Source organism: Megalobrama amblycephala, linkage group LG4, assembly GCF_018812025.1.
Source record: "Megalobrama amblycephala isolate DHTTF-2021 linkage group LG4, ASM1881202v1, whole genome shotgun sequence".
In the NCBI taxonomy this organism is placed as follows: Eukaryota; Metazoa; Chordata; class Actinopteri; order Cypriniformes; family Xenocyprididae; genus Megalobrama; species Megalobrama amblycephala.
Window position 1 is genome coordinate 15761369 of NC_063047.1, and position 27649 is coordinate 15789017.

Here is a 27649-nt window from a genome sequence, read left to right on the forward strand (position 1 = left end):
TTGCTACTCTTTTTGCGATATTCCTGTTGCAAAACTGACTTGTGCACTTGAAAGTAGACGTGAGAGAGCAGAACGGGTGTGGAGGTTGGGGGGTGAAGCCGTTTTATTGGTCGATGCTGGGCAATGAACAACGCCATCCGCACTGGCATGACTTGGCATGCGGAAATAAATATTTGCATATGTATGAGACAATATTTTCATTAAAATATCATTAGTTTTAACGGGTTTTTATATTACAGTAAAATAGTAGTAAAGTCGTTTATTACTACATGGACCACCAAAACGGCGCGATCTGCTCTATGTAGTGATGTCATTGCGTACAAAAATGTCCCATTTCATTGGCTAACTCCAACCAATAAACGACTTTACGACTTTTACTGTAATATAAAACTCAGTTAAGACTAATGATATTTTAATGAAAACAGGGATTTTATCTCAGGGTACAGAACTAGCCCATCCACCCATCCACCTTGTTTCCAGTCACGTGAATGCTACACTTTGTGTGTCAGAATGTTTGAACCCAGACCATTAACCTACTATATGAAAGTTCAAGTCCATTTACTAAACATTTTAAATATATAAGCCTGTAGCCTATATTACATCATCATATGTTCTGTTATATAGGCTACACTAAAATAACAACACAATTTACTTGCATCAAACAACTCAGTAGGCTATGTATTATTAGTAATTATTATAATTATTCTTTTTGTTGATCCATTTCATTTATTGCCAAACTTTAAGATGTGAATTATATTATTGAAAGAAACACATTTAGCGTCGTCAGGCTTTTATTTGTGTTTAATGGATAAAACAACGGAGCTGCGCACTCAGGTTTATGGCTGCTGTAAATTTTACCTGCCACAAGATGACACTGTTTTCGACACTTTGGATGCTTTAAAACCTTTCCCGAAACGTTTAGAGAAAAGCTTCAAATATTTAAGAGGCTTCATTTTTCCATCCCTACTCAATGGTTTTAGGCCTTTTTGCAAATGTTTCAGTCAAATTTAGCTGTTTTATTGAGTGTTTACTCATTTTGAGCCTGTTTTTTAAACATTAACCATCTGTAACGTCATATCCAATCAGATTTCTTTTCACCCATATCCCTCACGCCCACCATGCACGCACATAAACACATTTGACTTTACAACACACAAACACACACCTTTATTTATTCTCATTCTCTCTTGCTCTCTTAATATGTAATGAGTTTACGCAGATAGATTTTAATAATCAATTAAAAAAATTTGTAAAAAAATAAATTAAATAAAAATAGCGCCCTCTCATGGTATACGCACAGTGCGTACACTGGCGTTGTTCACTGGTTAGGCATCGACTAATAAAACGGCTTCACCCCCAACCCCCCCAACCCCACCCCACCCCACACCGCCGTTCTGCTCTCTCACGTCTGTTTTCAAGTGCACAAGTCAGTTTTGCAACAGGAATATCGCAAAAAGAGTAGCAAAAGTCAAAGCGCCAGGAATTGAACTTGTACTGCCAGATCTGAGAGGTTGTAAGCACCGACTTGAAGCTGTACAGCGAAACTGAAGTAAAGTGTAAAAGTAAATATGTCTCACACATTTGTGTCTGTCATTTTGTTTATGTGAATGCCATTTTACACATTTGTAACTGTTAATCTGCAACTTCAACTTTGTAACACGGGTGTTTTGATTGTTGTCTGTGTGTGCAAATCGAAACATTCAGCTTTTCACATCAGAGCTGTGAGTGTAAATTTCAATTTAGAAAACAAATATTAATACGACAAGTTCTCACATTCAAATCAGCAACCTCTCGAGTTTTGCTACTGAATTACCTTCATAATCCCCATCTAACTCAGCCAGTTAAGATAGCCGATGTTATATCAATATGGTCCTGAGCACAGGTTTTTACAGCTGGCAAGTTTCAATACACATTTAAGAGTGCAAGTTGCAACTATTATTACAAAATGCTGGGTTAAAAACAACCCAAGTTGGGTTGAAAATGTACAAACCCAGCGATTGGGTTAAATGTTTGCCCAACCTGCTGGGTAGTTTCATTGAACTCAACTATTGTGTAGAAATTGCTGTATTGCTTGTGTAAAATGAACCCAAAGTATGCTGGAAATTAACATTTATTAATATTAAATATAATAATTAAACAAAAAACATTTATTAAACTGTTTATTAATAAATGTTCATCTTTTGATTATTATTGTTGCCTTCTTATGTTTCCAACATATTGTGGGTTCATTTTGGCCAGCCACAGTCATTTTTAAACAATAGTTGGGTTAAATAAAACTGCCCAGCAGGTTGGGCAAACATTTAACCCAAGTGCTGGGTTTGTCCATTTTTAACCCAACTTGGGTTGTTTTTAACCCAGCATTTTTTTAGAGCGTAACAATAATGGAAAGATGAGGCTTATCAGTATGTCACAATATCACCACATTTGGACTTTGTTTTCTGTTTTGCACCATTTCCTGCCAGTTTGTCATCAAAGTTCACTAACTTGAAAATCAATTCAATATCAGTTATTTTGGATATACTGTATATAAGTATGGCAAATTTTCTTAAGAAAAAAAAATCTCTTAACTAATACTGTAAAATGTATATGGGAATCAGTTGGTACTACATTAATATTGAAGGTTAAAATGAACTTGATTTGTAAACAAACTTATATTACACTTAAGGAAATTTTTGTAATAAAGTTAAAATAGGCCTAGCTACTAACTTTAAAATTATTTCTACTCCAATTCGTTTTTTGAAATATAAAACATTTAAATGGTGGCTGCCAACTTGACAGATTTATTCAAACATGCATTGTATAGGCTGTTAAAGAACATTAAAAATTATAATTAATATTTAATATGGTGCATATAGCCTATTTAGCTAAATTCTGCTCTCAAGAGTTCATTTTTCTTTCATGACCTTATGTGACATTGTTTACAAGCTGTTTTATTAACGTCTTTCCGCGGTTGAAACACTGATTACGCGAATACACGAGACATGATATGGATTTCATTAAGTTGTTCTGTATCTTTTAACATACCTTCGGAAGTTCATTCATGTTTATTTCGCGCTGTAACTGGTATTAAAGCAGAGGCCAGGATCAGTTCACGCGCGCTTCACGCTGCCGCTTCTCTTGAACTGGTGAGGCGATACAGCGGTCACAACACGTTAAAGAGCGCCAAAACGGTATTTATGTTTTTCATGTCAAAAGCAACAAACCTCAAATCTTATTGTGGTATTGGATGGTTACGTATCCTCGCGCTTTTTTAAGTGGGTATACGGAAATCCTTGACATTTCCTAGTGGGTATACAGCGTATACCTGCGTATCACGTAGACTAACGTACACCACTGTATCAGTGTCCGGTTTATGTCATGAATATATATGTTGAAAATCTACGTCAGCATGTTCGAAAGTACACGATGACGTCAGATTTTGTGACGTTGCTCCGACTCCGCTTTTCAAACAGGAAGACAGGAAATCGCTCTGAAAAATGCAAAAATAACTATTTTTCACTTATGAATAACATTGAGTACCTTTAGTGTTTTCAATGATGTGCAGCCTATGCATATCTGTTTACATCTCAAAAAAAGTGTTTTGGGGTTTCAAGGCCCCATTAAAATAGAGATGGAGTGTTTAATTGTTCTTAAACAAATTTTGTTTTCATACAGTCAGAAGGTCCCTTTTTAATATTTCCCTTACCAGCCAGAAACAACAACAAAAAAAATAGCTATTTGATAAAACCATTTGAGCACTGTAAAACCTAACTGTGGAATTCACTAAATGAAATAAGTTCATTTTATTTGAAACTTTAAAAAAAGTTAATTCAACTTAACAAATTTTGTGATGTGAACTCAAAAACGTATTATATTAAGTAGAACTCAAACTAAATAAGTCACTGTTATTTTAACTTTAATGGTTTAAGTTACAGAAATTAATTTAATCTAGTAGCTTACGTCGTCTATAAATAAATAACTAAAAGCTATCAAATAAACACAAACAATAATAAATACATTGATCTGTTTCATATTAAGCCTACACACCTACATTAAGCTACATTTATTCATGTCAAAGTATTACCCAAGTGCGTTTCTAGGCAACAAAAATCGCGCCGGCGCCATTTTCCCTCCTTCAGTCGCAGCAGGAGGACGGGCTCACGCAACGGTCAAGAAAAATAACAGGTAAGCATTTCTAACTACTTTATTCATATTTGTGGCACTTTTGAACATTTTCGGTTTTGTTCTCGTACCTATTTAATTGAAGATTAACCAGCTCGGTAATACTAATTTGTTTAACGTTTGCTAGCAAACAGTCGAGGCGCCAGGCCGCCAGCCAACACGTTATCCAAGTTATCGACGGCAGGTGAAATGCTGTGTTTTTGTACCCCACAGGCTCTGTGGTAAATTAAGAAATATTTTTTTGTGCTTTCTCACAGTCGGACTCAGATAACGCAACTTTTATATTTTGAGACGGTTGGCAGACCATCTTCCACATCTCTCGCGCGCGGCGCCGCAGAAACTACAGCAACAGGTAATGTAAACCCACCCATATTACAACCTTTAAACTTATTGTTAATATTTATTTATGACCCGCTTCGTAAGTTTCACATAATATATCCTTGTAATGCTAATTCAGTTTACTAAAGCAAGCCGAAGCCCCGGTGAACAGAGGCTCGAGGGTCGTTTATGATGGCTGTTTTGCTAATGTTAGTTAACATTTAAGACTGTTATTTGCTCTTCACGTTTTCTAATGTGAAACTCATAATAACAATTTGTTGTCATGCTTTTGAAATTAATCTTTTCAGAGCAAAGACGTTGAAAGGTGGTGTGATATCAACATGGCTACAATAATATGAGTAAGTATAATTCACATTGAACAAATCGATGGGCTTTAGTATGGTACGAAATGCAAATTGTCACGTTATGAACATGTTAAATGCATCTTTCTTCAATTTAAATTTTTAAATTGGCTATTTTTGCAAATGTATGTAATGATGACCAGAAATTTATTGCAGCACAAATGGTAAGTATATACTGAAGCAATACAATATTTGTTTTTGCAACTTATTATAATGAAATTTAAATCTAAACATATTGATCAATGCATACACAGCCCACACAAAAAATAATACAAACCTCAACTAACATCAAGCTATATTGGTTCTTGCACACCACATGAATGGCATCATGACCTCCAAGGACCAATGATGTTTGATAATGTATTGTCACCATTTTCTGTATTGGCAGAGTGAATAACAACTTAAATTTCAGTCTGTCTTGTCATGTTGTATTGCTTCAGAAGAATACTGGTTACGTCTTAAGTTCTGGTTATAGCTGACTTTATTAATATGGATAAGAAAAATTATCTTGTGTTATTTTCCACTGGCACTTATCCTGAAGTTGACTTGGGTTTGTATAAAGGTGTCAATTAATTGCTAATCCTAGGTTGCAGTGATTGAAAATTGTCTTATCATGAATCATAAAAATAAACTGACCATAAATGTTGTTTAATTGTGAGTTAAACTAACCTAATTTTTTGTTTTGTTTTCAAGGGCTGCATTTTTTGGCTTTGATGTCATTCGAACTACGATCTGGCGGGTCTTACTATCTGTAAAGAAGAGTCTGCCGATGTTTTTAAGACACAAGGTAGGTCAAAACAACATTATATTTACTTAGCAACATTTTAAGCTTTTTGCTGACATGAGCATAAATGCATGGTGTGGGTAACTGTGTTTTTATGTTCCTCTTGAAGCTGAACTATCCTTTTAAAGGGTTAGTTCACCCAAAAATGAGAATTCTATCATTAATTACTCTCCCTCATGTCGTTCCACACCCGTAAGACCTTCGTTCATCTTCAGAACACAAATTAAGATGTTTTTGATGAAATCAGATGTTAGTAAGGCCTGCATCGCCAGCAAGATATTGTACACTTTTAATGCCCAGAAAGCTACTAAAAACATTTAAAACAGTTCATGTGACTACAGTGGTTCAACCTTAATATTATAAAGTGGCTAGAATACTTTTCAACAATATCTAATGATTGCCGATTTCAAAACACTGCTTCATGAATCTTCAAAGTTTTACAAATCTTTTGTTTCGAATCAGTGGTTCAGAGCGCTGAAGTCACTGATTTCAGTAAACGAGGCTTTGTTACATCAAGTGTTTTGAAATGTCAATGGTTCATGTGACTTTGGCAGTTTGATAGCCGCTCCAAACCACTTATACGAAACAAGATTCGTAAAGCTTCATTAAGCAGTGTTTTGAAATCGACCATCAATAGATATTGTTGAATAAAGTCATTTTGTTTTTTGGCTTACAAAAAGTGTTCTCATCGCTTTATAATATTAAGGTTGAACCACTGTCACATGAACTGTTTTAAATATGTTTTTAGTAGCTTTTTAGACATCTGAAAGTGTTCAATATCTTGCTGGCGATGCAGGCCTCACTGAGCCACCAGATTTTATGAAAAATACCTTAATTTATGTTCTGAAGATGAAAGAAGGTCTTATGGGTATGGAACGGCATGAGGGTGAGTAATAAATGACAGAATTTTCATTTTTGGGTGAACTAACCATTTAAGCACCACTTTTCTTTAGTTAGTGTAATAAATTTATAACTTTAGGTTGACGCCAAATAAATTTTTATTAATAAAAATGAACATTCAAACAACTCTGGAAGACATGTTGTGAAAATTAAAGTACTACAGGGTTTTAAATAGCACACCCTATTGAGTAAACATTACTCCAAAACCTTCACAATGTTATTTTCATTTATGAAAATTTAAATATGGTGTCTGCTCTGACAAGGGTTGTTTTTATGTGTGGTGACATACACTAACACAATTTTTTTTTTCCCCATGCGTTTAGAAAAAGGAGCTTGACCAGGTGCAGAAGGCAACACTCACCATCATTGCTGTAGAGGAGGAAGAGGGAACTTTTTACCTTTTAACCCACTGGATATTTTGATTGTCTTTGAAGATGAGGTGATGTCTGCCAAGTCCGTGCACTGCCTTTGGAGTACACTTAGTTCGTACAGAAAGTACTGTTGAATTACCTTTGTTACATAAAAATTATCTACTCTGTTTCTTGTGGTGTTAGAACATAGTTATTTTATATTATTAATTTAATTTTACAAACTTTTACAATTTTAAAATTAATTTTTAAACAAACATATTTCCTTGTTTGTGCGGTCTTATACTTGGAGGGAAAAAAATCTAAGACTGTTTTAAAGTTATATTTTTGACTTGACAGCCCAATTATTTTATGCTTGAACATTTTGTGAATTAACTGTTGTTTTTCAATAAATACTTAAGAATACCCTCTTGTTCTGTCATAATTTTGTGCCAATGTTAAGTTTTGCTTAGTCTTACGTAACTTTATTACTTTGAGTTGGATTAACTTAAACCATTTGCCGCAATCTGTTTCCTAAAACCATTTAAGTAACAATATAGTTAAGACTTAGTTAGATTTGTTACCTGAACTCAAACTGAATGAGTGGAATAAACTTAAAATCTTTAAGTTGACTTTACTTTTATGATTGACTAAACCAACTCTAAAATTTAAGTGAATTTAACTCAATGCATTGGAGTTTAGAGTACTTATACATATTAGTTTTAAAACTTAAATGGTTTGAAGCAATTAGTTTCCTCAAATGGTTTGAGTTACCGCAACTTATCGGGTTTTACAGTGAGAGGTTTCCATCTAATGGTTCTGCTAGGAACTGCTAAAAGAGGATTTACAAATTGAATTTCCACAACCAAATATTTCCCAAACTTCTGTTCACAGATTGAAGACAAGCTGGTCTCACTTCATAAGGAATGGACCGAAAAATCAAGCATTTATTTGAGCGTCAGGAGCGAGAACTGGAGATGTTTGATTCAGAGAGTGCACGACTAGGATTCGGAAGCTTGGCCTCGTTTCACTTTCCCAAGGATGAGGCCAGATGATCTAACAGAGGTGAAAGGGACTGTTCAACACTGATGTCTTTGGACACATTGTGCCTGCACTGTCCCTGATTGTTGGATTTACCAAGATCATCCAAACAGTGACCATGCTGGATCAATATCTTATAACTCATATCAGCTGTGAGAATTTCACTGATATTCTGAAAGGAGAAACTAAACAGCCACAAACACAAAAGTAGTTTGGTGGTGCATCACTGAGCTCATAAACCAAGAAGAAATATCTAGACAAACTGACCATAAATCTCCATGCCATTGTCCCACTTTTGGTTTTAAATTAGTAATTCAGGATATTTTAGCACAAGTAAGCACTTTGATATGCTAAGTACGATCCCATCATGTTAGGTGGAAATGAAGTGTGAAATGCCTTTGGTGTCATCAAAGGACATTGCGATTGTAGAATGTGTCCTGCATCTTCACCGTGGCTATTAGCTGTTTTGTATGTATCATAGAGAATGTGACAACTGTTGATGAAAACTTTACACAGAAGCAGATTTTCAAGCAGTGTCTGATGTTAAAATATGGTGAATACATTAAGAGCATTTAATTAATTTCATATTGTGGAACCCACGCTTTATTTCTTTTTACTTAGAAAAAGAAAAAAAAAGAAAAAAAAATGTATTCATTGTTTAGTATCCTAAATTAATTGGCATTAGTTTTATCAGGATGTGAACTTATTACATTGAATCAGTTCTGTCAGAGTTACTGGTATTATTGCATGCACTTTAAAAGACAAATTCAGGTTGTGAAGTGGAGCATGAATCTGTCAGAGATTTTAGCTGTGTACAAATAAAAGTGGCCATAACAGTTTTGTTATCTTTGATATAAATACCCGCCAAATGGCTTTAAGTTATGTTGATGAATGATTTTTTCCCCTTATTTTGCAGTTTGTTGAATTGATTCCTTCAATGTGGACTTATCACTGCTCTTGTACAGGCAAAATGTTGCAATTTGTGTTGAAAAAATGTTCTATAAATATTTGTATATGATAACCTAAATAGGGTTTACATATGTATTGATCAATCATTGCCAACAAAGATCTATGGAACTCTTGTTCAGTGAAGGCAGAGGAACGCACATTTATTTTTGTAAGTAAAACAGAAAGTAACTTATATTCTCATGCATCATGTGACAGCCTTCATGTCTGGTGGAGCTATAATGTGAACACCTCTGTGTAACAGAGTTCATGGCTTGCTGTCATTTAAGAAAGACACCGCTCCAGCAACTAGTAGAAGGGGTTCAGTTGATTCTTAATTCACAAAAACATGTACTTTATAGGCAGATTTGTGGTGTGTAATAAAAGATTCTTTGGGCCTGACCAACTATATCTTTTATAAACTCTGACCTTTCCCTTCATTATTCATGAGCATCTCATAATGTTTTATTAGTGATCACAGGTGTTTTTCTGCTACTGTCTTTTAGGGCTTCTCCAACAAAGCCATTGTTGAAACTGTCATTGCACAAATTAAGTGATGTTTTAACAAATAAACACAATGAAATTTTTATCCGTTTCTTAAAAGTAATAGATTGATGCCAAGGCTGTTATATTCATTCATTTATTTTGGTTGCTGATGTTAACACAACAAACGATTGTATTTCTGTGCTTCTTATAGTTCATACTGTTCGGTATCTGACCTCATTATGTAAATATGATTAAAAAAAAAACTAAATCTCCATCTCAGTTCTTGTATGGCTTGGTCAGAAGACCACCAATAGTAATAACAATTTTACATAATAATAAATAATATTAATAATAATAATAATAATATAGCAGATTGCACATTATTTCATCCAATATAAAACAATTTGTGCATGCTCCCAATATAAAACAATATATATTTTTTTTAAATATTTTATTTTTGCTTTTGAACTGTAACATAGAACAATACAAGACGGTACAAAACACATTATACACGTCATGAAACACCAGATGAGAAAAAAGGTAAAAGAAATTATAAATTACTTAAAATAAGCATAAAAACAAAATTTATAATAAGATGGGTGCAGGGTAATGTTATATACAGGGTATATTTAAATACAGGGTATTGTTATTAGTACAGTGTAAGACCTCAATCAAAAAGAGAGTCCATCTTTTCTATTGAAGTATCTTCCATATAGCTGATAAAGGGTTGCCAAATTTGATAAAACACTACTTTTATTCCTTAACCAGTATGTTAGTTTTTCCAAGGGTATACAGTTGTTGACCTCAGATAGCCACAAACTGATGGGGATAGCAGTATCAGATTTCCACTTCTTTGCAATGCACTTCTTGGCAATTATTAGCAGAATTTCTGAAAGTTTTATGGTGAAAACCTGTTGCAGTTTAGAATTGTTATAGTTACCCAATAGGCATACTTCTGGATCCATTGGAAAATTGACTTCATGAATATCAGAGATCATGTTGCATACTTTTTGCCAAAATGAACTAATGGACAGGTCCATGTGGAAGGTAAAAATGTTCCTTATGAAGGTAATTCAGTAGCAAAACTCGAGAGTTTGCTGATTTGAATGTGAGAACATGTCGTATTAATATTTGTATTTGTAAATTGAAATTTACACTCACAGCCCTAATGTGAAAAGCTGAATGTTTCGATTTGCACACACAGACAACAATCAAAACACCCGTGTTACGAAGTTGTAGTTGCAGATTAATAGTTACAAAGGTGTAAAATGGCATTCACATAAACAAAATGACAGACACAAATTCAAAGGAATTTCCCGTTTAGAACAGTGTATTGAGGATGAGATACTGATGTCTTTTGAGCATCTTAAATCCAAATACAAATACTTGGGCAGTAAAGAGTTCTTTGGATATCTGCAGTTGCGAGATTTAAACCCAACTGAAATGACCTAAATTAACACAATTGGAGCAATTTATCTATTCGAGTCAACCTTTATACAAAATAACCTCTAGAATACATAACTCCCTTACGATAAATTAACCGCTAACAGAATTGGATAAATCTAAAGTCAAATGGATACAAGATTTGGACATTAACATTGATGATGGAACATGGGGTGAATGAGAGATGGTGCTACATCACACTTGAACTCTAGATATAGAATGATTCAATTTAACCTCCTTCATCAACTTTATGGGTGGGGTTGGGGGGGCGGGGGGTTGGGGGTGAAGCCGTTTTATTGGTCGATGCCTAACCAGTGAACAACGCCAGTGTACGCACTGTGCGTATACCATGAGAGGGCGCTATTTTTATTTAATTTATTTTTTTACAAATTTTTTTAATTGATTATTAAAATCTATCTGCGTAAACTCATTACATATTAAGAGAGCAAGAGAGAATGAGAATAAATAAAGGTGTGTGTTTGTGTGTTGTAAAGTCAAATGTGTTTATGTGCGTGCATGGTGGGCGTGAGGGATATGGGTGAAAAGAAATCTGATTGGATATGACGTTACAGATAGTTAATGTTTAAAAAACAGGCTCAAAATGAGTAAACACTCAATAAAACAGCTAAATTTGACTGAAACATTTGCAAAAAGGCCTAAAACCATTGAGTAGGGATGGAAAAATGAAGCCTCTTAAATATTTGAAGCTTTTCTCTAAACGTTTCGGGAAAGGTTTTAAAGCATCCAAAGTGTCGAAAACAGTGTCATCTTGTGGCAGGTAAAATTTACAGCAGCCATAAACCTGAGTGCGCAGCTCCGTTGTTTTATCCATTAAACACAAATAAAAGCCTGACGACGCTAAATGTGTTTCTTTCAATAATATAATTCACATCTTAAAGTTTGGCAATAAATGAAATGGATCAACAAAAAGAATAATTGTAATAATTACTAATAATACATAGCCTACTGAGTTGTTTGATGCAAGTAAATTGTGTTGTTATTTTAGTGTAGCCTATATAACAGAACATATGATGATGTAATATAGGCTACAGGCTTATATATTTAAAATGTTTAGTAAATGGACTTGAACTTTCATATAGTAGGTTAATGGTCTGGGTTCAAACATTCTGACACACAAAGTGTAGCATTCACGTGACTGGAAACAAGGTGGATGGGTGGATGGGCTAGTTCTGTACCCTGAGATAAAATCCCTGTTTTCATTAAAATATCATTAGTCTTAACTGAGTTTTATATTACAGTAAAAGTCGTAAAGTCGTTTATTGGTTGGAGTTAGCCAATGAAATGGGACATTTTTGTACGCAATGACATCACTACATAGAGCAGATCGCGCCGTTTTGGTGGTCCATGTAGTAATAAACGACTTTACTACTATTTTACTGTAATATAAAAACCCGTTAAAACTAATGATATTTTAGTGAAAATATTGTCTCATACATATGCAAATATTTATTTCCGCATGCCAAGTCATGCCAGTGCGGATGGCGTTGTTCATTGCCCAGCATCGACCAATAAAACGGCTTCACCCCCCAACCCCCACACCCATTCTGCTCTCTCACGTCTACTTTCAAGTGCACAAGTCAGTTTTGCAACAGGAATATCGCAAAAAGAGTAGCAAAAGTCAAAGCGCCAGGAATTGAACTTGTACTGCCAGATCTGAGAGGTTGTAAGCGCCAACTTGAAGCTGTACAGCAAAACTGAAGTAAAGTGTAAAAGTAAATATTTCTCACACATTTGTGTCTGTCATTTTGTTTATGTGAATGCCATTTTACACATTTGTAACTATTAATCTGCAACTACAACTTCGTAACACGGGTGTGCAAATCGAAACATTCAGCTTTTCACATTAGGGCTGTGAGTGTAAATTTCAATTTACAAATACAAATATTAATATGACATGTTCTCACATTCAAATCAGCAAACTCTCGAGTTTTGCTACTGAATTACCTTCATATTGCTGCTTCTAACATTACATTTCTCATGGCTGGTCAGATTGGACTAATCAACATACTGTAATAATATGTCATATGCCAGTCCTTAGACTGGTTGCATTGTAGGCTACAATAATTATTATAGGATTTAAAGTATTACAGTTTAGTGTAGTAATGTGACCAATGAGACAAACAACCTCCTGATAATTGGATCGAGTATGTGGCTATTTGAGCTCCCATTACTCCCCTTGGCAGAAGACAACTTTGTCTTCTCAGTAGTTAGCGAGTATTCAGCCTAATGTTACCTTCCTCAGTTACACTTGTTGACCACAAGAGGGAGCACGCTAATTTTTCTAACTAACAGAAGTTATATTTGATAATTCCTTTTTACAGTTCCAGCCAAAGGTTCTGATACACTCGACTGAAAGTTTCTAAAACTTAAAACTCCGTAAAAGGCTTAATTGTACAAGAGTGAAGGAGAAGCATCCATAATGGAGCCATTACTTTAAAGAATCTTGTTTTGTGATTTTAAAACACTGCATATCAAAACTTCTTTTTTGTCTTCACTATTATTCTAAAATGTGGTCCATAGTATCAGTCAACAGGATGACTATTTTTTGTTTCCACTTGGATTCTACATTTAATTTTCTTTAACATTTTCATGTTAAAGTGATGAAATAAAAATGACATTCAAAATATAGAATATTTAGAAAATATAGAATAACAGTCTAAAATATAGACTGACACTTGTTAGGAATTCATACACCCTTGTTATATAAAATATCAAATGATCCATGAGTCATTATAAGTTAATCTCATTTACACTGCATCAGACCACCATAGAAAGTAAAAAGAGCTATCTTTGAACTCCTCCACTAGAGTTTTACTTTTAAGCAATTCTGCAACAAATGAGTCTGATTAATTCAATACTTACAAAAAATACGCTACCATTAAATTAAACTATATGGTACCTTTAGGATGGTTATCAAGAAATTGACTTTGTGAAGGGCCTCAGAGCTAATTATGTCATAATGTGTTGCTATTGATAATTTATTTGAAATTATTTAATATACAAATATACAAAGCTCAGAACTGCAGTTAACTAAATTATTCTAGGTAATCAGTTGGTGCTGAGTTAAGCTTGCAGCTGTTTGTTCGAACTCCTTATGGCTAGCAGTTGGCATGGTCAGAAATAAATGTAGCTTTGACAGCGGAAACTAGATAGGGAAAGGTGGGTGTCCAGTTCACTTTTCATATTGGGGTCACTGTACCCAAGTATCATAATTTAGGACCTTATATGGAACACGGTCAATAAAAAACTCTGGATGTCTTGATAAAAATGTGTTAAACACTTTTCCTTCAAACATGATAAATTAAATAATCAAACATTTAAGACTTAAAGAAAATGTAGTTCGAAAAGATTGATCTTTCTACTGAAACCTTATGCAGCTGAATTATTCAGTTGGTGAATGATAATTTAAAATGTTAACTTTGATTTAAAAAGTTAGAAATTATAATAAAGCAAATTAATATTTATTTATACACAAAATGAGGGCAGTTCCATGAGTTTTATTATTTAAAATGTTAAAACATTTAATGTGCTTTTTTAAAATAAAATTTGTAAAATGTTTTTTTTTTAGAACTCAAAACTGCTATTTGTAAATTATGTTCTGCTTTAGCTGTTAATGTCTGGGCTAAACACTATATCTCTTGAAGGTATTTAAGGCTGTGAGTGATGAGAAGCTTGATAGTTGTTGGTTTGTAGCTATCAATTATTGCTGTAGAGAAGCCTTGATGAGCTGCTGAACTATTTACACAATGAGAGCTATTCCAAAACAGTAAAAACACAGCAGGTGTGAAGTTGTCAACCTGTCATCTTAATGCCTTTTAAATGTTAAGAGTCTATGAAGCCAAGCTGCCTGACATTCTTCTCCAATAACTTTTGCCACGTTACTGACAGTACTTTCATACACAGAGTTCATTACAGTGGACTGTGAACACACTCTGAGGGCATTGAAATTCAGGCCTGAATGTACTACAGTGCATACACATTTATGTACAGTTCATTCACACTACTGTCCCCTACAAACATCTTGTCACTACCATACATTGAAAATGTCTTGTATAATTATTTTTACCCACCTTTTGCCTCAGATAAATAAAAAGTTACTACATAATTGTTATTATTTTATTTAGTTTCAGACAGGGTTGTAACCATCATAGACATTGACAACATTCAGAATAGCGGTTGATTTTTAAATGTATATTTTTCTATAGGATTAATCACAATAATTGAACAAGGATTGACCCCACCCTCCAAATGTTTTTTGAGCACTTGCATTACACAGGCATATATAATGTGTCCTACAAGAGATATGGCCAAGAGAGCAAGTATATATTTAGTGCATGTTTCTGTAGACTGTTTGGCTCAGACAAGACTGAGCTGCAGGGCACAACAGGGCAGTCGTCACAGTTGACATTTGGCAACATTTGCAGGAACGTGCAAATAGGATGCCAAGCAAGTTTTGAAACATCAAGGAAATGGCTTTGAATGTGGTAAGGAGCTTGAAGCATAGTATATTTAATTTTTTCAATAACATCCAACTTTTGCATGGAATGACAAAAGTATATATATATATATATATATATATATATATATATATATATATATATATATATATATATATGACTGCAGAAAGTCATATATATCACAGTTTTTAACCCAGTGAATATTCTATTTCTTTTTTCTAGAAACATACAATGTATTGAAGACAAACATTTCCATCATTATTGCCCAGGAAAAAAAATACAGTTTGTTTAACACACAGTGACCATTTGTTATTAATGCCTTTAAGTATATGGGGAATGTTGACACAGGAAACATTTTTTAATGTATTTTATTTATTGAATGTTTTAGCAATAATTTAAAGGATTAGTTCACTTTTAAATAAAATTTTCTTGATAATTTACTCACCCCCATGTCATCCAAGATGTTCATGTCTTTCTTTCTTCAGTCGAAAAGAAATGAAGGTTTTTGATGAAAACATTCCAGGATTATTCTCCTTATAGTGGACTTCAATGGCCTCCAAATGGTTGAAGGTCAAAATTACAGTTTCAGTGCAGTTTCAGGCTTTAAATGATACCAGATAGGGAATAAGGGTCTTATCTAGTGAAACGATCAGTCATTTTCGGGAAAAAAAAAAAAATACAACTGTATATGCTTTATATTAACAGATGATCGCCTTGCACGTGCTTCCGCTTTCCGTATTCTTCAAAAAGCTTCCGCTGTATGTCCTACGCCTTCCCTATTCAACTTACAGAACGAACACGGCACCAGTTCTGTTTTTTCCGTAAGTACAATAGGGAAGGCATAGGACATATAGCGTAAGCTTTTTGAAGAATGCGGAAAGCGGAAGCATATGCAAGGCGATCATTTGTGTTATAAAGCATATACAGTTGTATTTTTTTCGAAAATGACCAAACGTTTCACTAGATAAGACCCTTATTCCTCGTCTGGTATCGTTTAAAGCCCTTTGAAGCTGCAATGAAACTGTAATTTTGACCTTCAACCATTTGGAGGCCATTGAAGTCCACTATAAGGAGAATAATCCTGGAATGTTTTCATCAAAAACCTTAATTTATTTTCGACTGAAGAAAGAAAGACAAGAACATCTTGGATGACATGGGGGTGAGTAAATTATCAGGAAAATTTTATTTGAAAGTGGACTAAGCCATTAAATCTCATGGAAATACATTTTGTAAAAGCTCAAAAATGGAAAAAAGTAACATACAGCTAGAATTTCAGGAGAAAATGTCAGTGGTCCATGCGAACCTCACTGCCACAGTGCTAGATGTGACAACGTAAGAACAGTGTTCCAACTTTTCAGTTAAATGGTCAGTAATATAGTTGAGCTTTGCCTTAAGTTGCCTTGCCTTTAGGCAAGTTTATTCCATGGCTGATATAATTATTATTTTGTTTCTTTATAAATTGCAAAGAGATGTTTGAATGTGGCAAAAAGGTGTTTGAAGACAACATAGATAATCATTGCTAGACAAAAGCTTTTATGCAGTACGTATCCTACGATCCATGACTTATTGCTCAAATTATGGGAGTAACTTCCGTTAAACTGTAAACAATCAGCAAAAGCTTTGCTCTGTGAATGCAATAATAAGCACGACCAAAAACTGTGTACAATTAGAGATTAGAGACATTATTCTACTCACCCTTCAACCATCAAACTTTAAAAGTAAATTTAAGATATATCACTGTAGTAATGTACTGTATGTCTGTACTGTGTAATGTTACCTTAATCAAAAATGCTCATAAACTGGAACATTGAGTGATAGTATTTCAGTGATTTCCACCATTTTGACAGACAATAAATATTGTGTTTACCTGCTTTAGAAACGTTCCAGTAAACACAGCTTCAATCCTGTATGATTTAATTTTTTTTGTTTTAGTCTTTTTGAGTGGAACTTCTCCAAACTGGAAGTATTTAGATTTGCTTTTTCATTACTTTTTATTATTACTTGTATTTTTTTATGACTGAAATAGCCAAATCCATTATTTAGATGAGGATGTTATATGTATATGCATGTATAAGTATATGTGTAACGGAGGCCAGCTAGTAGTTGCTGTGCGAGTAAACCTCACTCCTCTGATCTCAAGAGATGCTCTAGCGACTGACGCTAGAGGTTGCAGCCTTTAGCCTCCTCGTTAGAGCGTCCGACTCCCAGTAGGACCTGGGTCAGGGGTTACATATGGATACTTCTGGCCTAGTGTATATTTTCCAGACATGCCATAATGTAAAATGCAGTAGACTCATTAGGATTTAGGTGCATAGCTTTGTGATGACTAGCCTCTGCCCATAGGAATACACACATGCATCCACTATTAGTCTATATGGCCATTAGTATGTTTACTCTTAAAGAAAAAATGATTCAATCCTTTAGCTTGTAACAATAGCAGAACCCTTTTTTGGTGCCAAATAGAACTCTTTTTGCAACTCTTTTTTCCCCCATAAAGAACCATGGTTTGAACTGTGCTATAAATGACCTTAATGGTGTTATAAGCAATATATTGTTATAAGCAATAAGCCCCAAGAAGCCATGGTTTACAGTGAATTTAGAACAGCTAAGGTAAACCCCCCAAACCCCTCAGCTGTTCTAAATTCACTGTAAATCACGGCTTCACTGGGCTTATTGCCTTTATAAAACAACTATTTCACATGCCTGGCAAGGTTTCATAAAATATAAACACAGACACAAATATGTAATGCTATTGATTAAAAAAAACAAAAACAAAAAAAAAACAATTCTAAGCAATGTAGTTCTTCAGATGTGGAATGCACAGACACTGCAACACACAGACACAATGGCGCAGTAATACTGATGTAATGAGGCCACAGGTGTATGTTTGTAGAGTAATTTACAGCGGCCAATCATAATCAAGGACTGGAACTATCTGATTTGTAAAGAACCTTTTTAATAATAGTTTATTTTTATTGATATTATTTTATTATTATTATTTATGGATATTATGTTTTACCCTCTGCCTGGTCTTACAAGACCTTATAGTCTCTATTTTTGTTTTACATGTAAAAAACTGACCAGAAGTCACGTCTATTAGGTCCTTTTTTTAATTGACATTAGATATTGTATCAAAAATGACAGTACTCTAACAACAATTTGTAGCTGAATAGATTAATAATAATTGAACATGAATAAATACTTAATGAAAAAAAGACAAGATAGAAACTCAAAACAGATATAATGAAGGCCAAGTGAAATATCTTCAAAATCCTCAATGATGTCTTTACAAAGTTTACATCATCATTACTTTGGTATAATTAAGTGGCAGTTTTTCCCTGCAGATGATGAGTTTGTGTAGAAATACACAATTTTTTAAGTCTGTGTGTCTCTTCCATTGTTTAAGTAAAAGCAATTATTGTTATGATAGCCAGAAGAAGCCAGAAGAATGGACAGTAGGCTATGTGAACCCTTCATGCTGAAACAGAAAAGCCAGAACAGTTGCCTCAATGTTGAAAGGCCAAAATTCTCTGGAATGTTATTGTATACTGTAGTATTTAGATTTGCATTTTTTTCATTACTTTATTATATTAAACTCATTATTTAGAAGAGGATGTTATATGCATGTGGATGTATAAGTATATGGATACTTCTGGCCTAGTGTACATTTTCCAGGCATGCATGCAAAACATTTTTGACCTTGTTGTTTTGTGAATTGTTTTGCTGCTACAACATTGTAATTTTCCCACCCACATAGATGAATAAAGGTGACTTACACTCACTTACACTTCCAAAGAAAGTGTGCATTAAATAATTTTCATTATGTGTAGCTTCACAATTATAACAGATGTAGATATATTCAAGCTCTATTTATATACTGTACCTGGCAGACAGACAGAAAGTTCACTGAAGAGGACCCAGTCAGACCAGAAAGGGGGCCGTGAAAAGAATGTCTGTTTTAACCTGTTTGAAGATTCTGTTGTGTTTTATTTTAAATGTTCACAAAAATACATAACATAATAAACCTATTACAAATGATCATTGTGTAAATCAATGTAAATCATAAATAAACTTTTGCTAATTCATTCCTCCAGATCATGATCACAGTGTATATCAATTGGTTGTATAAGCTGATTTTTCAATAATGTACATGAAATCTAAATGCTTTATTTTGCCTTATAAAACAACTGCTAAAAACAATAAGAAAAGGAAACACCAACATGAGTATATTCCTTTATGTGTGTAATACAAGTAATACAACTTGCAAGCACATGATTTTGCCTGAGTGGTAGATGATGAACTAAAATCATTTTACCTTCCCTAGGATGTATCCCATAGATCATAAAACTGTGTATGTTTTCTGCTGGCTAAATAGGAATGAACTATAGACAAATCTATTTTCTTTTATGGCTAAAACTCTAAAATGCAATGTCTTGTTACCTACCTAGTCCTACTGATAACATTTTCTTTCACATTCATACAAGTTCAGACATGCACTTGCTGCTTCTTGATTTAGCTATCAAAAGACCCATTAAATATTTAAATGACCCTTGATATTGTAATTTATGATCAATAACTAATTGATATTAAAATACTTATTTTGTGTGGATACCATTTTATGTTAGTCTGGGCCTTGCAGTTCAGTGCAAACTAAGTGAAAGCATGTATGCAGAGTTACACCAGAGATTTACACCATGCCTATTCCTTGTTGTTTAAAATGGAGCTTTCAGGTTTTGTCTTTCTAGTCATTTAGTGTATACTGGGTTTTACCGTATACATTGCAACAATACAACACAAGATCTAGTGAATCCAAAATAATTCTACATTAGTGCTGATGCTTTTCACTGTGGTTCTGAAGCTTCCTTTTGAGTGTCAGGTGATTTCTGGCATGTGTGCCACACCCAAAAGAAGTGAAACCTGTCTGTGGACCAGATTGCTTACTGATTGTTCTTACAGATAGATTTTGGTTCGCTATTGTATTCATGCAGCGTTTTGTGACTTCTTTTTTATATACATATTTTTTTTATACATTACATTATTGTTAGATCTCTGGTCATTGAGGATATCTCACGGCTGCGTCCTAAACTTACACAGCTGACTTGTTGCCTTGCTGCAAACAATAGCTTTGCATGCAGTGTTTGAGCTTGGACATACCTGCTGAGGCATCATAATGGTTCAGTGATCTAAAACAGGGTAGAGAGAGCTTTGGTGACAACTAAGCAAATATTTAATTACTACAAAATTAATTTCTTGCTAGAAATGACAAGTGGAAAAAGTTGGTCTACATGTAGATATACACACAAACTGACCACCAACTGCAACTTTCAGATGTCATCTTTATTTTTTAGCTCAATTGTCACAGAATGGAACGCACAGGATTGTGGGATATCAAAGGCAATCAGATCAATCAGATGAAAGTATGGCTGTGTCTGAAACCTGAAAAATGCTGCCTCCGCAACAAGTCAGTTGCCTGGGTTTTCGGATGCAGCCTATCTGTCACTACATTCCCTGTAGTGTTCAAGGTTACTAATCACCTGCACCTGACACAGTCACCACACTATTCAGCTCCCCTTCAAAATGCACACACATTTTTTTTTTTCCTGAGGCTAGAGTATTTTTCCAATTGTTTTCAATGGGAGCGCTGCGTTTTTAAAACACCAGGAGCATAATGAGGCACAGAGTGTCTACAGGTGCATCTCAATAAATTAGAATATCATGAAAAAGTTTTTTTTTTTTCTGTAATTGAATTCAAAAAGTAAAACTTAAATATATTCTAGATTTATTAGACACAAAGTAAAATATTTCCAGACTTTTTTGTTTTCATTTTGATGATTACAGCTTGCTGCTCATCAAAATAAAAAAATCACCATCTCAAATTATTAGAATATTTAATTTCAAGTTCTATTAAATTACCATTCTCAGGGTATAAATGCTGGGTTTAGGTCAGTAATCCCAACAGCAGTCATGGGGAAGTCTGCTGACTTGACAGTTGTCCAGAAGACGATCATCAAGACCCTCTACAATGAGAATAAGCCACAGAGGGTCATTGCTGAAAGTGCTGGCTGTTCACAGAGTGCTGTGCCAAAGCATATTCATGGAAAGTTGACTGGAAGGAAAAAGTGTGGTAGGAAAATGTGTACAAGTGAAAGGAATGACCGCAGGCTTGAGAAGATTGTCAGGCGAAGCTGATTTAAGAACTTAGGAGAGCTTCAAAAGGAGTGAAATGAAGCTGGAGTCAGTGCATTAAGAGCCACCACACACAGATGTCTTCAGGAAATGGGCTACAACTGTCACTTGCACATACCAAGCCACTTCTGAACCAAAGACAACGTCAGAAGCGTCTTACCTGGGCTAAGGAGAAAAAGATTATGGAGATTCTGATTTCAATTTGCAGCAGGATTTGGCACCTGCCCACACTGCCAAAGGTACCAAAAGCTGGTTCAATGACCATGGTGTTACTGTGCTTGATTGGCCAGCAAACTCACCTGACCTGAACCCCATAGAGAATCTATGGGTATTGTCAAGAGGAAGATGAGAGACACCAGACCCAACAATGCAGATGACCTGAAGGCTGCTATCAAAGCAACCTGGGCTTCCATACCACCTCAGCAGTGCCACAGGCTGATTGCCTCCATGCCATGCCACATTGATGCAGTAATTCATGCAAAAGGAGGCCCAACCAAGTATTGATTGCGCGCGTGGTTGGGAAGCGCGGTCACCTGAGGCGTCCGGAGAGACGTGCACGAGACGATCGGGAGATCACCGGGAGAACAAAGGAGAAGGTGTGTGTCGTTGTTTTTATGGAAACCCAAGCTAACACACCTCCTGAATTGTAGCGGCCAATAGAGGCGCAGCACTATTTGGCGGGCAAAGTTCCTTGGTTTGGTCTCCTAGATGAATTTGCATACTTAATGGCTATCAGCCTGGATTTCGAGATCGAGTGCTTTCTTCACAGTATCATTAAACACATAGAAAAATGCATATGTCAGCCATGTGACCCACCTCAGTGAATAGCTCGAGTCCGGAGCGTTACGGAGAGATCAAACTCGAAAGATCAGAAAGGCATAGACAAGAAGTTATGGTTTACAGACAGGATTCCCCTATTAAAATGCACACTAGCACAAATAAACTCATTTAAACACTAGGAAACATGCATAGGCTCTAAAATATATCATGTATATATTCCAGCATAGTGGTAGTTCACATATACAGTTAAAAATGTATGATTGTGTGTTTCTGTATGTGTCTGTGTGTGTGTTTTTGTGTGTCCCTGTGTGTGTGGGGTGTTGGAATGTGGATCTGGTCAGTCTCTGGGGGGGGGGGGGTGCTCCTTTTGAAGTCACCAAAGTGAGGAAGTTGCACTTTCTGTTTACCCTCGCAGGTCCACAAAAGTGTCACGTGGGCTCATCTTTGGCAGATCTGTTCAGAGCCGGGATGGTTTTACAACCCAGTCCAGCATGCTAAAAGCGTTCTGAACATTCCAAAGTTTATTGATTATCCTGATACGTGTGCATACGCTACACCTGTTATTCTCCCTCTTCCAAAATGGCCACCTGATAGAGGAGTCTGCATTGGAAGTCTTGTATTTTATGATGTGGCATTAATGGCTCTTTTCCTTGTTTTCACAGATGCCCTTGGAGACAAACAACTGCACACTGGATCAGTATATCCTCTATGCCCTCCTGCTAAGTGGATCCTACTCCACCTCACACCTGCCCCTGAGTCTCCAGAGACTGCTCCAGCCCCAGAGTTCATCCCAGAGTCCTCTTCATCCTCCAGTCTGGACACCAAATTGACACCAGTCTGGACTGACCATGAAGTCAGTCCGTGCATCTATAAAAATGTTTCCAGTGGTGATCCCAGAGCTCTCAAATCCGTTGGTCCCAAGTCCGCTGGTCCCAGCGCTTCCGAGTCCAGTGGTCACAGAGGTACTTCCACCGTCAGCTGAGCTTCCTGTGATGGCAACTGCCGTTTTGTGTGTTTGGGCCGCATACACTTCTCCTGCTTCTTCCAAAGTGTCAGAGAACGCTACTGCTCCTCCCAAGGTGGCTATCAACTCTCAGAAAAATAACTCTTTCTTACTGGGTACAGTAGTACTCAGAGCATGTAGCCTTGATCGCATTGTTAAAGAAACTTTGTTTTGCAAGCAGTGATCACAGAATCAATACAATTGTGAATGTTCACAAAAGTTTTATTTAGCTAAATCACGAACATATAACTATAACTAGTTATATGTTTATATAGTTTAAACAAACACATACACACAATCACACATATATGGGTAAAATGGTGAAACTGAACAAATGAAACAGAAACAGGGGAATGAGGCCATGGAAATGTAAGTGTCGGTTAACCACCTGAAAAACAAACAAACAAACAAACACCAACAGTTTCTTAATTTAAAGCACTCTGGTAGCAAGGGGTCTACAGCTTGGACTAAACCTCTGATTCATTAGTTAAATGTGCAATACTTGCATTGCCTTAGCCGTTGAATGAGCATCCAGATGCAGTCTTGGAGGAAAGTCTTGATGGTTCCATGGTTCGACGGTGATGAAGATGTCAGCAGAGACCTCTCCCATGTGGAAAGTTACAGTGTAGCTTGATGTGTTGAGGCCCTGCCGTGAGGCGTCCTGCAGCGTTGCGGAGTCCCAAAGTGAGGTCCCACGGTGTTGCGGTTGGACCGGATATCTACACTCTTTTCCCACATGAACAGCAACAAGAAGAGTGGGAAGGTCACTGAGATAATGGAATCCGCTATATCTGAAATCTGCTCCTTAACCCCCTCCTGTACTTTCCAAGTGTTGTGTTGCCATGGTTACTAATCACCTGCACCTGGTCCTCATCACCACACCAATCAGTTCCCCTTCAAAAGGCACACACATTCACTCAGTCTTAGTTCTGGCCACATCAAGGTCTGTGTATGTTCTCCAGTGATCTGCTTGGGACCTAGTAAGACATTCCAAGTTATTCATCTGCATATCACACTGAACGTAAATTGTTACATTTTTCACCTGTTTTTGATACATGTTTCACGTTTCTGGGTTTTGTTAAGCCAGTGTGGCTGTTGCTTTCTTTATTTCTGTTTTATTACGTGATAGAAAGCCTAAGGCCTTCTCAAGCCGTTTGGCAAACCCATCTAATCTGCTGCCTATTACACGTCCAACTAAGATTACTGCGGAGACAAAAAGTAAGACTGTTAGCACTTTTAAACATCTGCTCACTTAAAAATAAATCACTTCTAGTCAACGACTTAATAACTTCAACCAACCTAAATTTTATGCTCTAAATGAAACATGGCTAGAAGACAGCTGCAGTTCAACAGTCCTCAATGAAGCAGCCCCCCCTAACTTTACTTTTATGAGTGCAGAGCGAGGAGAGAGATGTAGGCTTGTTCAGACTTTCATCACCAGCAGGGTGGATTATTGTAATGGACTCCTCTTCTGACCAGAACCAGAAAATATGAACATATCACACCAGTCCTTAGGTCCTTACACTGGCTTCCAGTTGCATTTAGAATTGATTTTAGGGTGTATTTTGTGTAAATATGTGTCCTTGTTGTCTTATGTTGGTTACTGTTTTATACCTTTGTGTTTGTTAATATAACTTCAAAACTCTAAATAATATATATATGAGTTGTTTTTTTTTTTTTTTAGAGTACTGTTACTTGTTTATAAATCACTTAATGGCCTAGGACCTAAATACATTGCAGATATGCTCATAGAATATAAACCTTACAGATCACTAAGATCATCAGGATCAAGTCACTTAGAAATACCAAGGGTTCACTCAAAGCAAGGAGAGTCTGCTTTTAGCTGTTATGCCAGCCGCAACTGGAGCCAGCTTCCAGAAGAGATCAGATGTGCTCCAACAGTAGTCGCATTCAAATCCAGACTCAAAGCACATCTGTTTAGCTATGCATTTACTGATTGAGCACTGTGCTATGTCAGAACTGATTGCACTTTATTTTATATGTATCATCTTTTTATTCTTTTTCTTGTTTTTATTTTATTTTTAATGCATATTATATATCAATCTTTTATGCATCTTTTTATTTCTGACTGTTTTAATGCAATTTAAATCTTGCTGTCTGGTTGAAAGAGCTGGGAGAATTAGGAAGTAAGCATTTGGACAGAGTTAGTCCTGGAAGATTTGTCTGTAAGGGTACTGTTTAAATGCACAGCTACCTGACAAATATAAATATCTTTACAGTTATCCCTCCACAAGGAAGATCCATTTAGATCCGCCCTGATGGAAAACAAAGTTGAGTACAGTTATCCCTCCACGTGAGGAAGATCCATTTAGATCCGCTCTGATTGATTGATCTGTTTAGATCCGCTCTGACGTACAACAAAGTTGAGTACAGTTATCCCTCCAGCCTGAGGAAGATCCATTGAGATCTGCTCTGATGCATAGATCCGTTTAGATCCACTCTGACGGAAAACAAAGTTGAGTTAGCCCTGGTGGCTACAAAATTTTTGACTGAAACTCCCTGACTCTTCCATCCAGAAGGGGTATTCTCTGTTTTTACTGTTATTTTTATTTCTTATGCCTTCCATTTTTATTCTTATATATTTGTTTCCTCTTTATGTAAAGCACTTTGAATTACCATTGTGTATGAAATATACATAAATAAATATATAAATAAAATTGCCTTGCTTTGCCTTGCCTGTTTCTGCACATACTGTTCAATAAATTCCCTGAAACTGAGTTACACCTCTTCTCATCTCTTGAGTCTGGTAAATCCTGACAGTATCTCAGGAGACACGAAGTGAGCAAATATTGGAATCAGACATGGCTTGATGCCTTCCTACCTTGGAATGCAACTTCTGAAGGGAGCATTTTTATGCAGCCACTGACTCTGCACCTGTCTTTTAGATTAGGCGGGTGAAAGGCTTTTTTCACATCCTCTTTGAACCTAAATGGAATTTCTCATAACAGCTGACTATATTCTGAAAGTCTGCTCTGTACTCATTCAACAGGTTTTACTCTCACTAGATAGTTGTATAGTTTTGTAGTTTGTCCAAAATCAAGATGAATGTACTGTAGGGCTGCTCTATTATGGCAAAAATCATAATCACGATTGTTTTTGGTCAATATTGAAATCACGATTATTTAACACAATATGAATAAAGTCATATTTCACAATATGAGTAATTTTAAATATAAGTGAAATTTCACAATTATGCAAAAATTAATACTAGGGTAACTAAGAAAAGGTCTTCAAAACAATCATATAAGACAAGTAAACAGCAATACAATAAGAACAAAGAAACTAATTGCAAACAAAATGGACAAATAAATAAAACAGAATGAAAATACAAATTAAAAAGAATTTTAAGTTTTTCAGGAAGATGTACTAACGGTGGTATTCAGATAAGTAATTGCCTACAACAAAAAATGTAGTAATCAAATGTAAAATAACATTGTATAAAACACTGCATAGTCTTACTGTACACATTAAATATAGATTAATCCTTATTAAAGCTACTTAAGTTATTCTTTCAAGATAAGTGAGTGATTTTCCTTTGTCATTTGTTGTTTGATTATCATTAAAGGGGTCATGAACTGCGTTGTTTTATAATGTTTCTTGGGTTGCACTTATAATGTTAGTATGCTTTTTGCATCCAAAATTGTCATAATGTATAAATAAAAGGCATTTTTTCAACCCTGATTTTAGCCCTCTGGTTTGAACGCTCTGTTTTAAGGGGCATGTCTGCTGTGAGACTTCAGTGTAAACGCCCACTACTGTGATTGGCTAACGTCTTTCCATTTGAAATGGCCAAGTATTACTCTCTCTTTTAGCATGTTTTTACTATTACAGCAAGATTAACTAATCGTAAAAAGAGTTGCATTACATTTTAGATCTATTATATTTAGATCGTGGCATGAAAGTTTGCAGAGATGAACACTGTGTAGCCGATCACAGACATTGTTGTTGAGCGCATTAAAGCAGTGATCTCGTCATTGCAACTCAATTTCTGTCCACTAACAAATGCTTTCATCTTCACTAACAGTGCAAACACGATATAACCAAGAGATTCATTGAATAAAATGGGAGTTTTGCACGTGTCAGTCACTGATAAATTCGCGCTGTTTGATGGAGCAGTGCGCGCTGAAGCTGTCAAACGATTGCAAAGGGAGCTTTCTTTGATTGGGTGTCTTTATGTAATTTAATCACCGTTAAATAACAGATTATTTTCATCCTACTAAGAGAAACAAAGCAAGTTGCCGTTTAGTCACGGGTTTGATTTACTGACACACAGACAAAGAACATCTGACTGTACATGAATCAGTACATATCAGATCAGGCATTAGAATTAACACAGTTACTTACGTGTTGCATTATTGTCGAGTCCAGGCACTGCACAATATTTTGTAATCCTC

The 27649-nt window shown here is 35.6% G+C and overlaps 2 protein-coding genes and 2 long non-coding RNA genes across 7 annotated transcripts in view; 3 read left to right on the top strand and 1 right to left on the bottom strand.

Moving 5' to 3' along the window:
• The window catches only part of LOC125266838 (serine/threonine-protein kinase TAO3-like), a 34905-nt gene extending 24547 nt beyond the window's left edge, over nt 1-10358 (top strand). For both annotated transcript variants that reach the window (XM_048187914.1, XM_048187915.1), the window contains exon 3: nt 7767-10358. In XM_048187914.1, the coding sequence (XP_048043871.1) occupies nt 7767-7877 (111 nt within the window). In that variant the 3' untranslated portion in view covers nt 7878-10358. The remainder of the gene's footprint in view (nt 1-7766) is intronic.
• On the top strand, nt 3498-7298 carry LOC125266840. Of its 3 annotated transcripts, XR_007184570.1 has the most exons (5): nt 3498-4164; nt 4419-4513; nt 4788-4838; nt 5535-5628; nt 6849-7298. It is a non-coding gene; the product is annotated as an uncharacterized LOC125266840 (long non-coding RNA). The 3 variants fall into 3 exon arrangements; XR_007184569.1 differs by having other exon boundaries at nt 3502-4513; XR_007184571.1 differs by lacking the exon at nt 4788-4838 and having other exon boundaries at nt 3504-4513.
• A 4131-nt stretch (nt 10359-14489) lies between the features above and the next one.
• Nucleotides 14490-23646, top strand: LOC125266841. The gene is made up of 2 exons (XR_007184572.1): nt 14490-15292; nt 22894-23646. It is a non-coding gene; the product is annotated as an uncharacterized LOC125266841 (long non-coding RNA).
• A 137-nt stretch (nt 23647-23783) lies between these two features.
• LOC125266831 (zinc finger BED domain-containing protein 4-like) overlaps nt 23784-27649 on the bottom strand; it is a 75237-nt gene continuing 71371 nt past the window's right edge. The window contains exon 7 of the transcript XR_007184563.1: nt 23784-24211. The gene's annotated coding sequence lies outside the window, so the exon portion shown is untranslated. The remainder of the gene's footprint in view (nt 24212-27649) is intronic.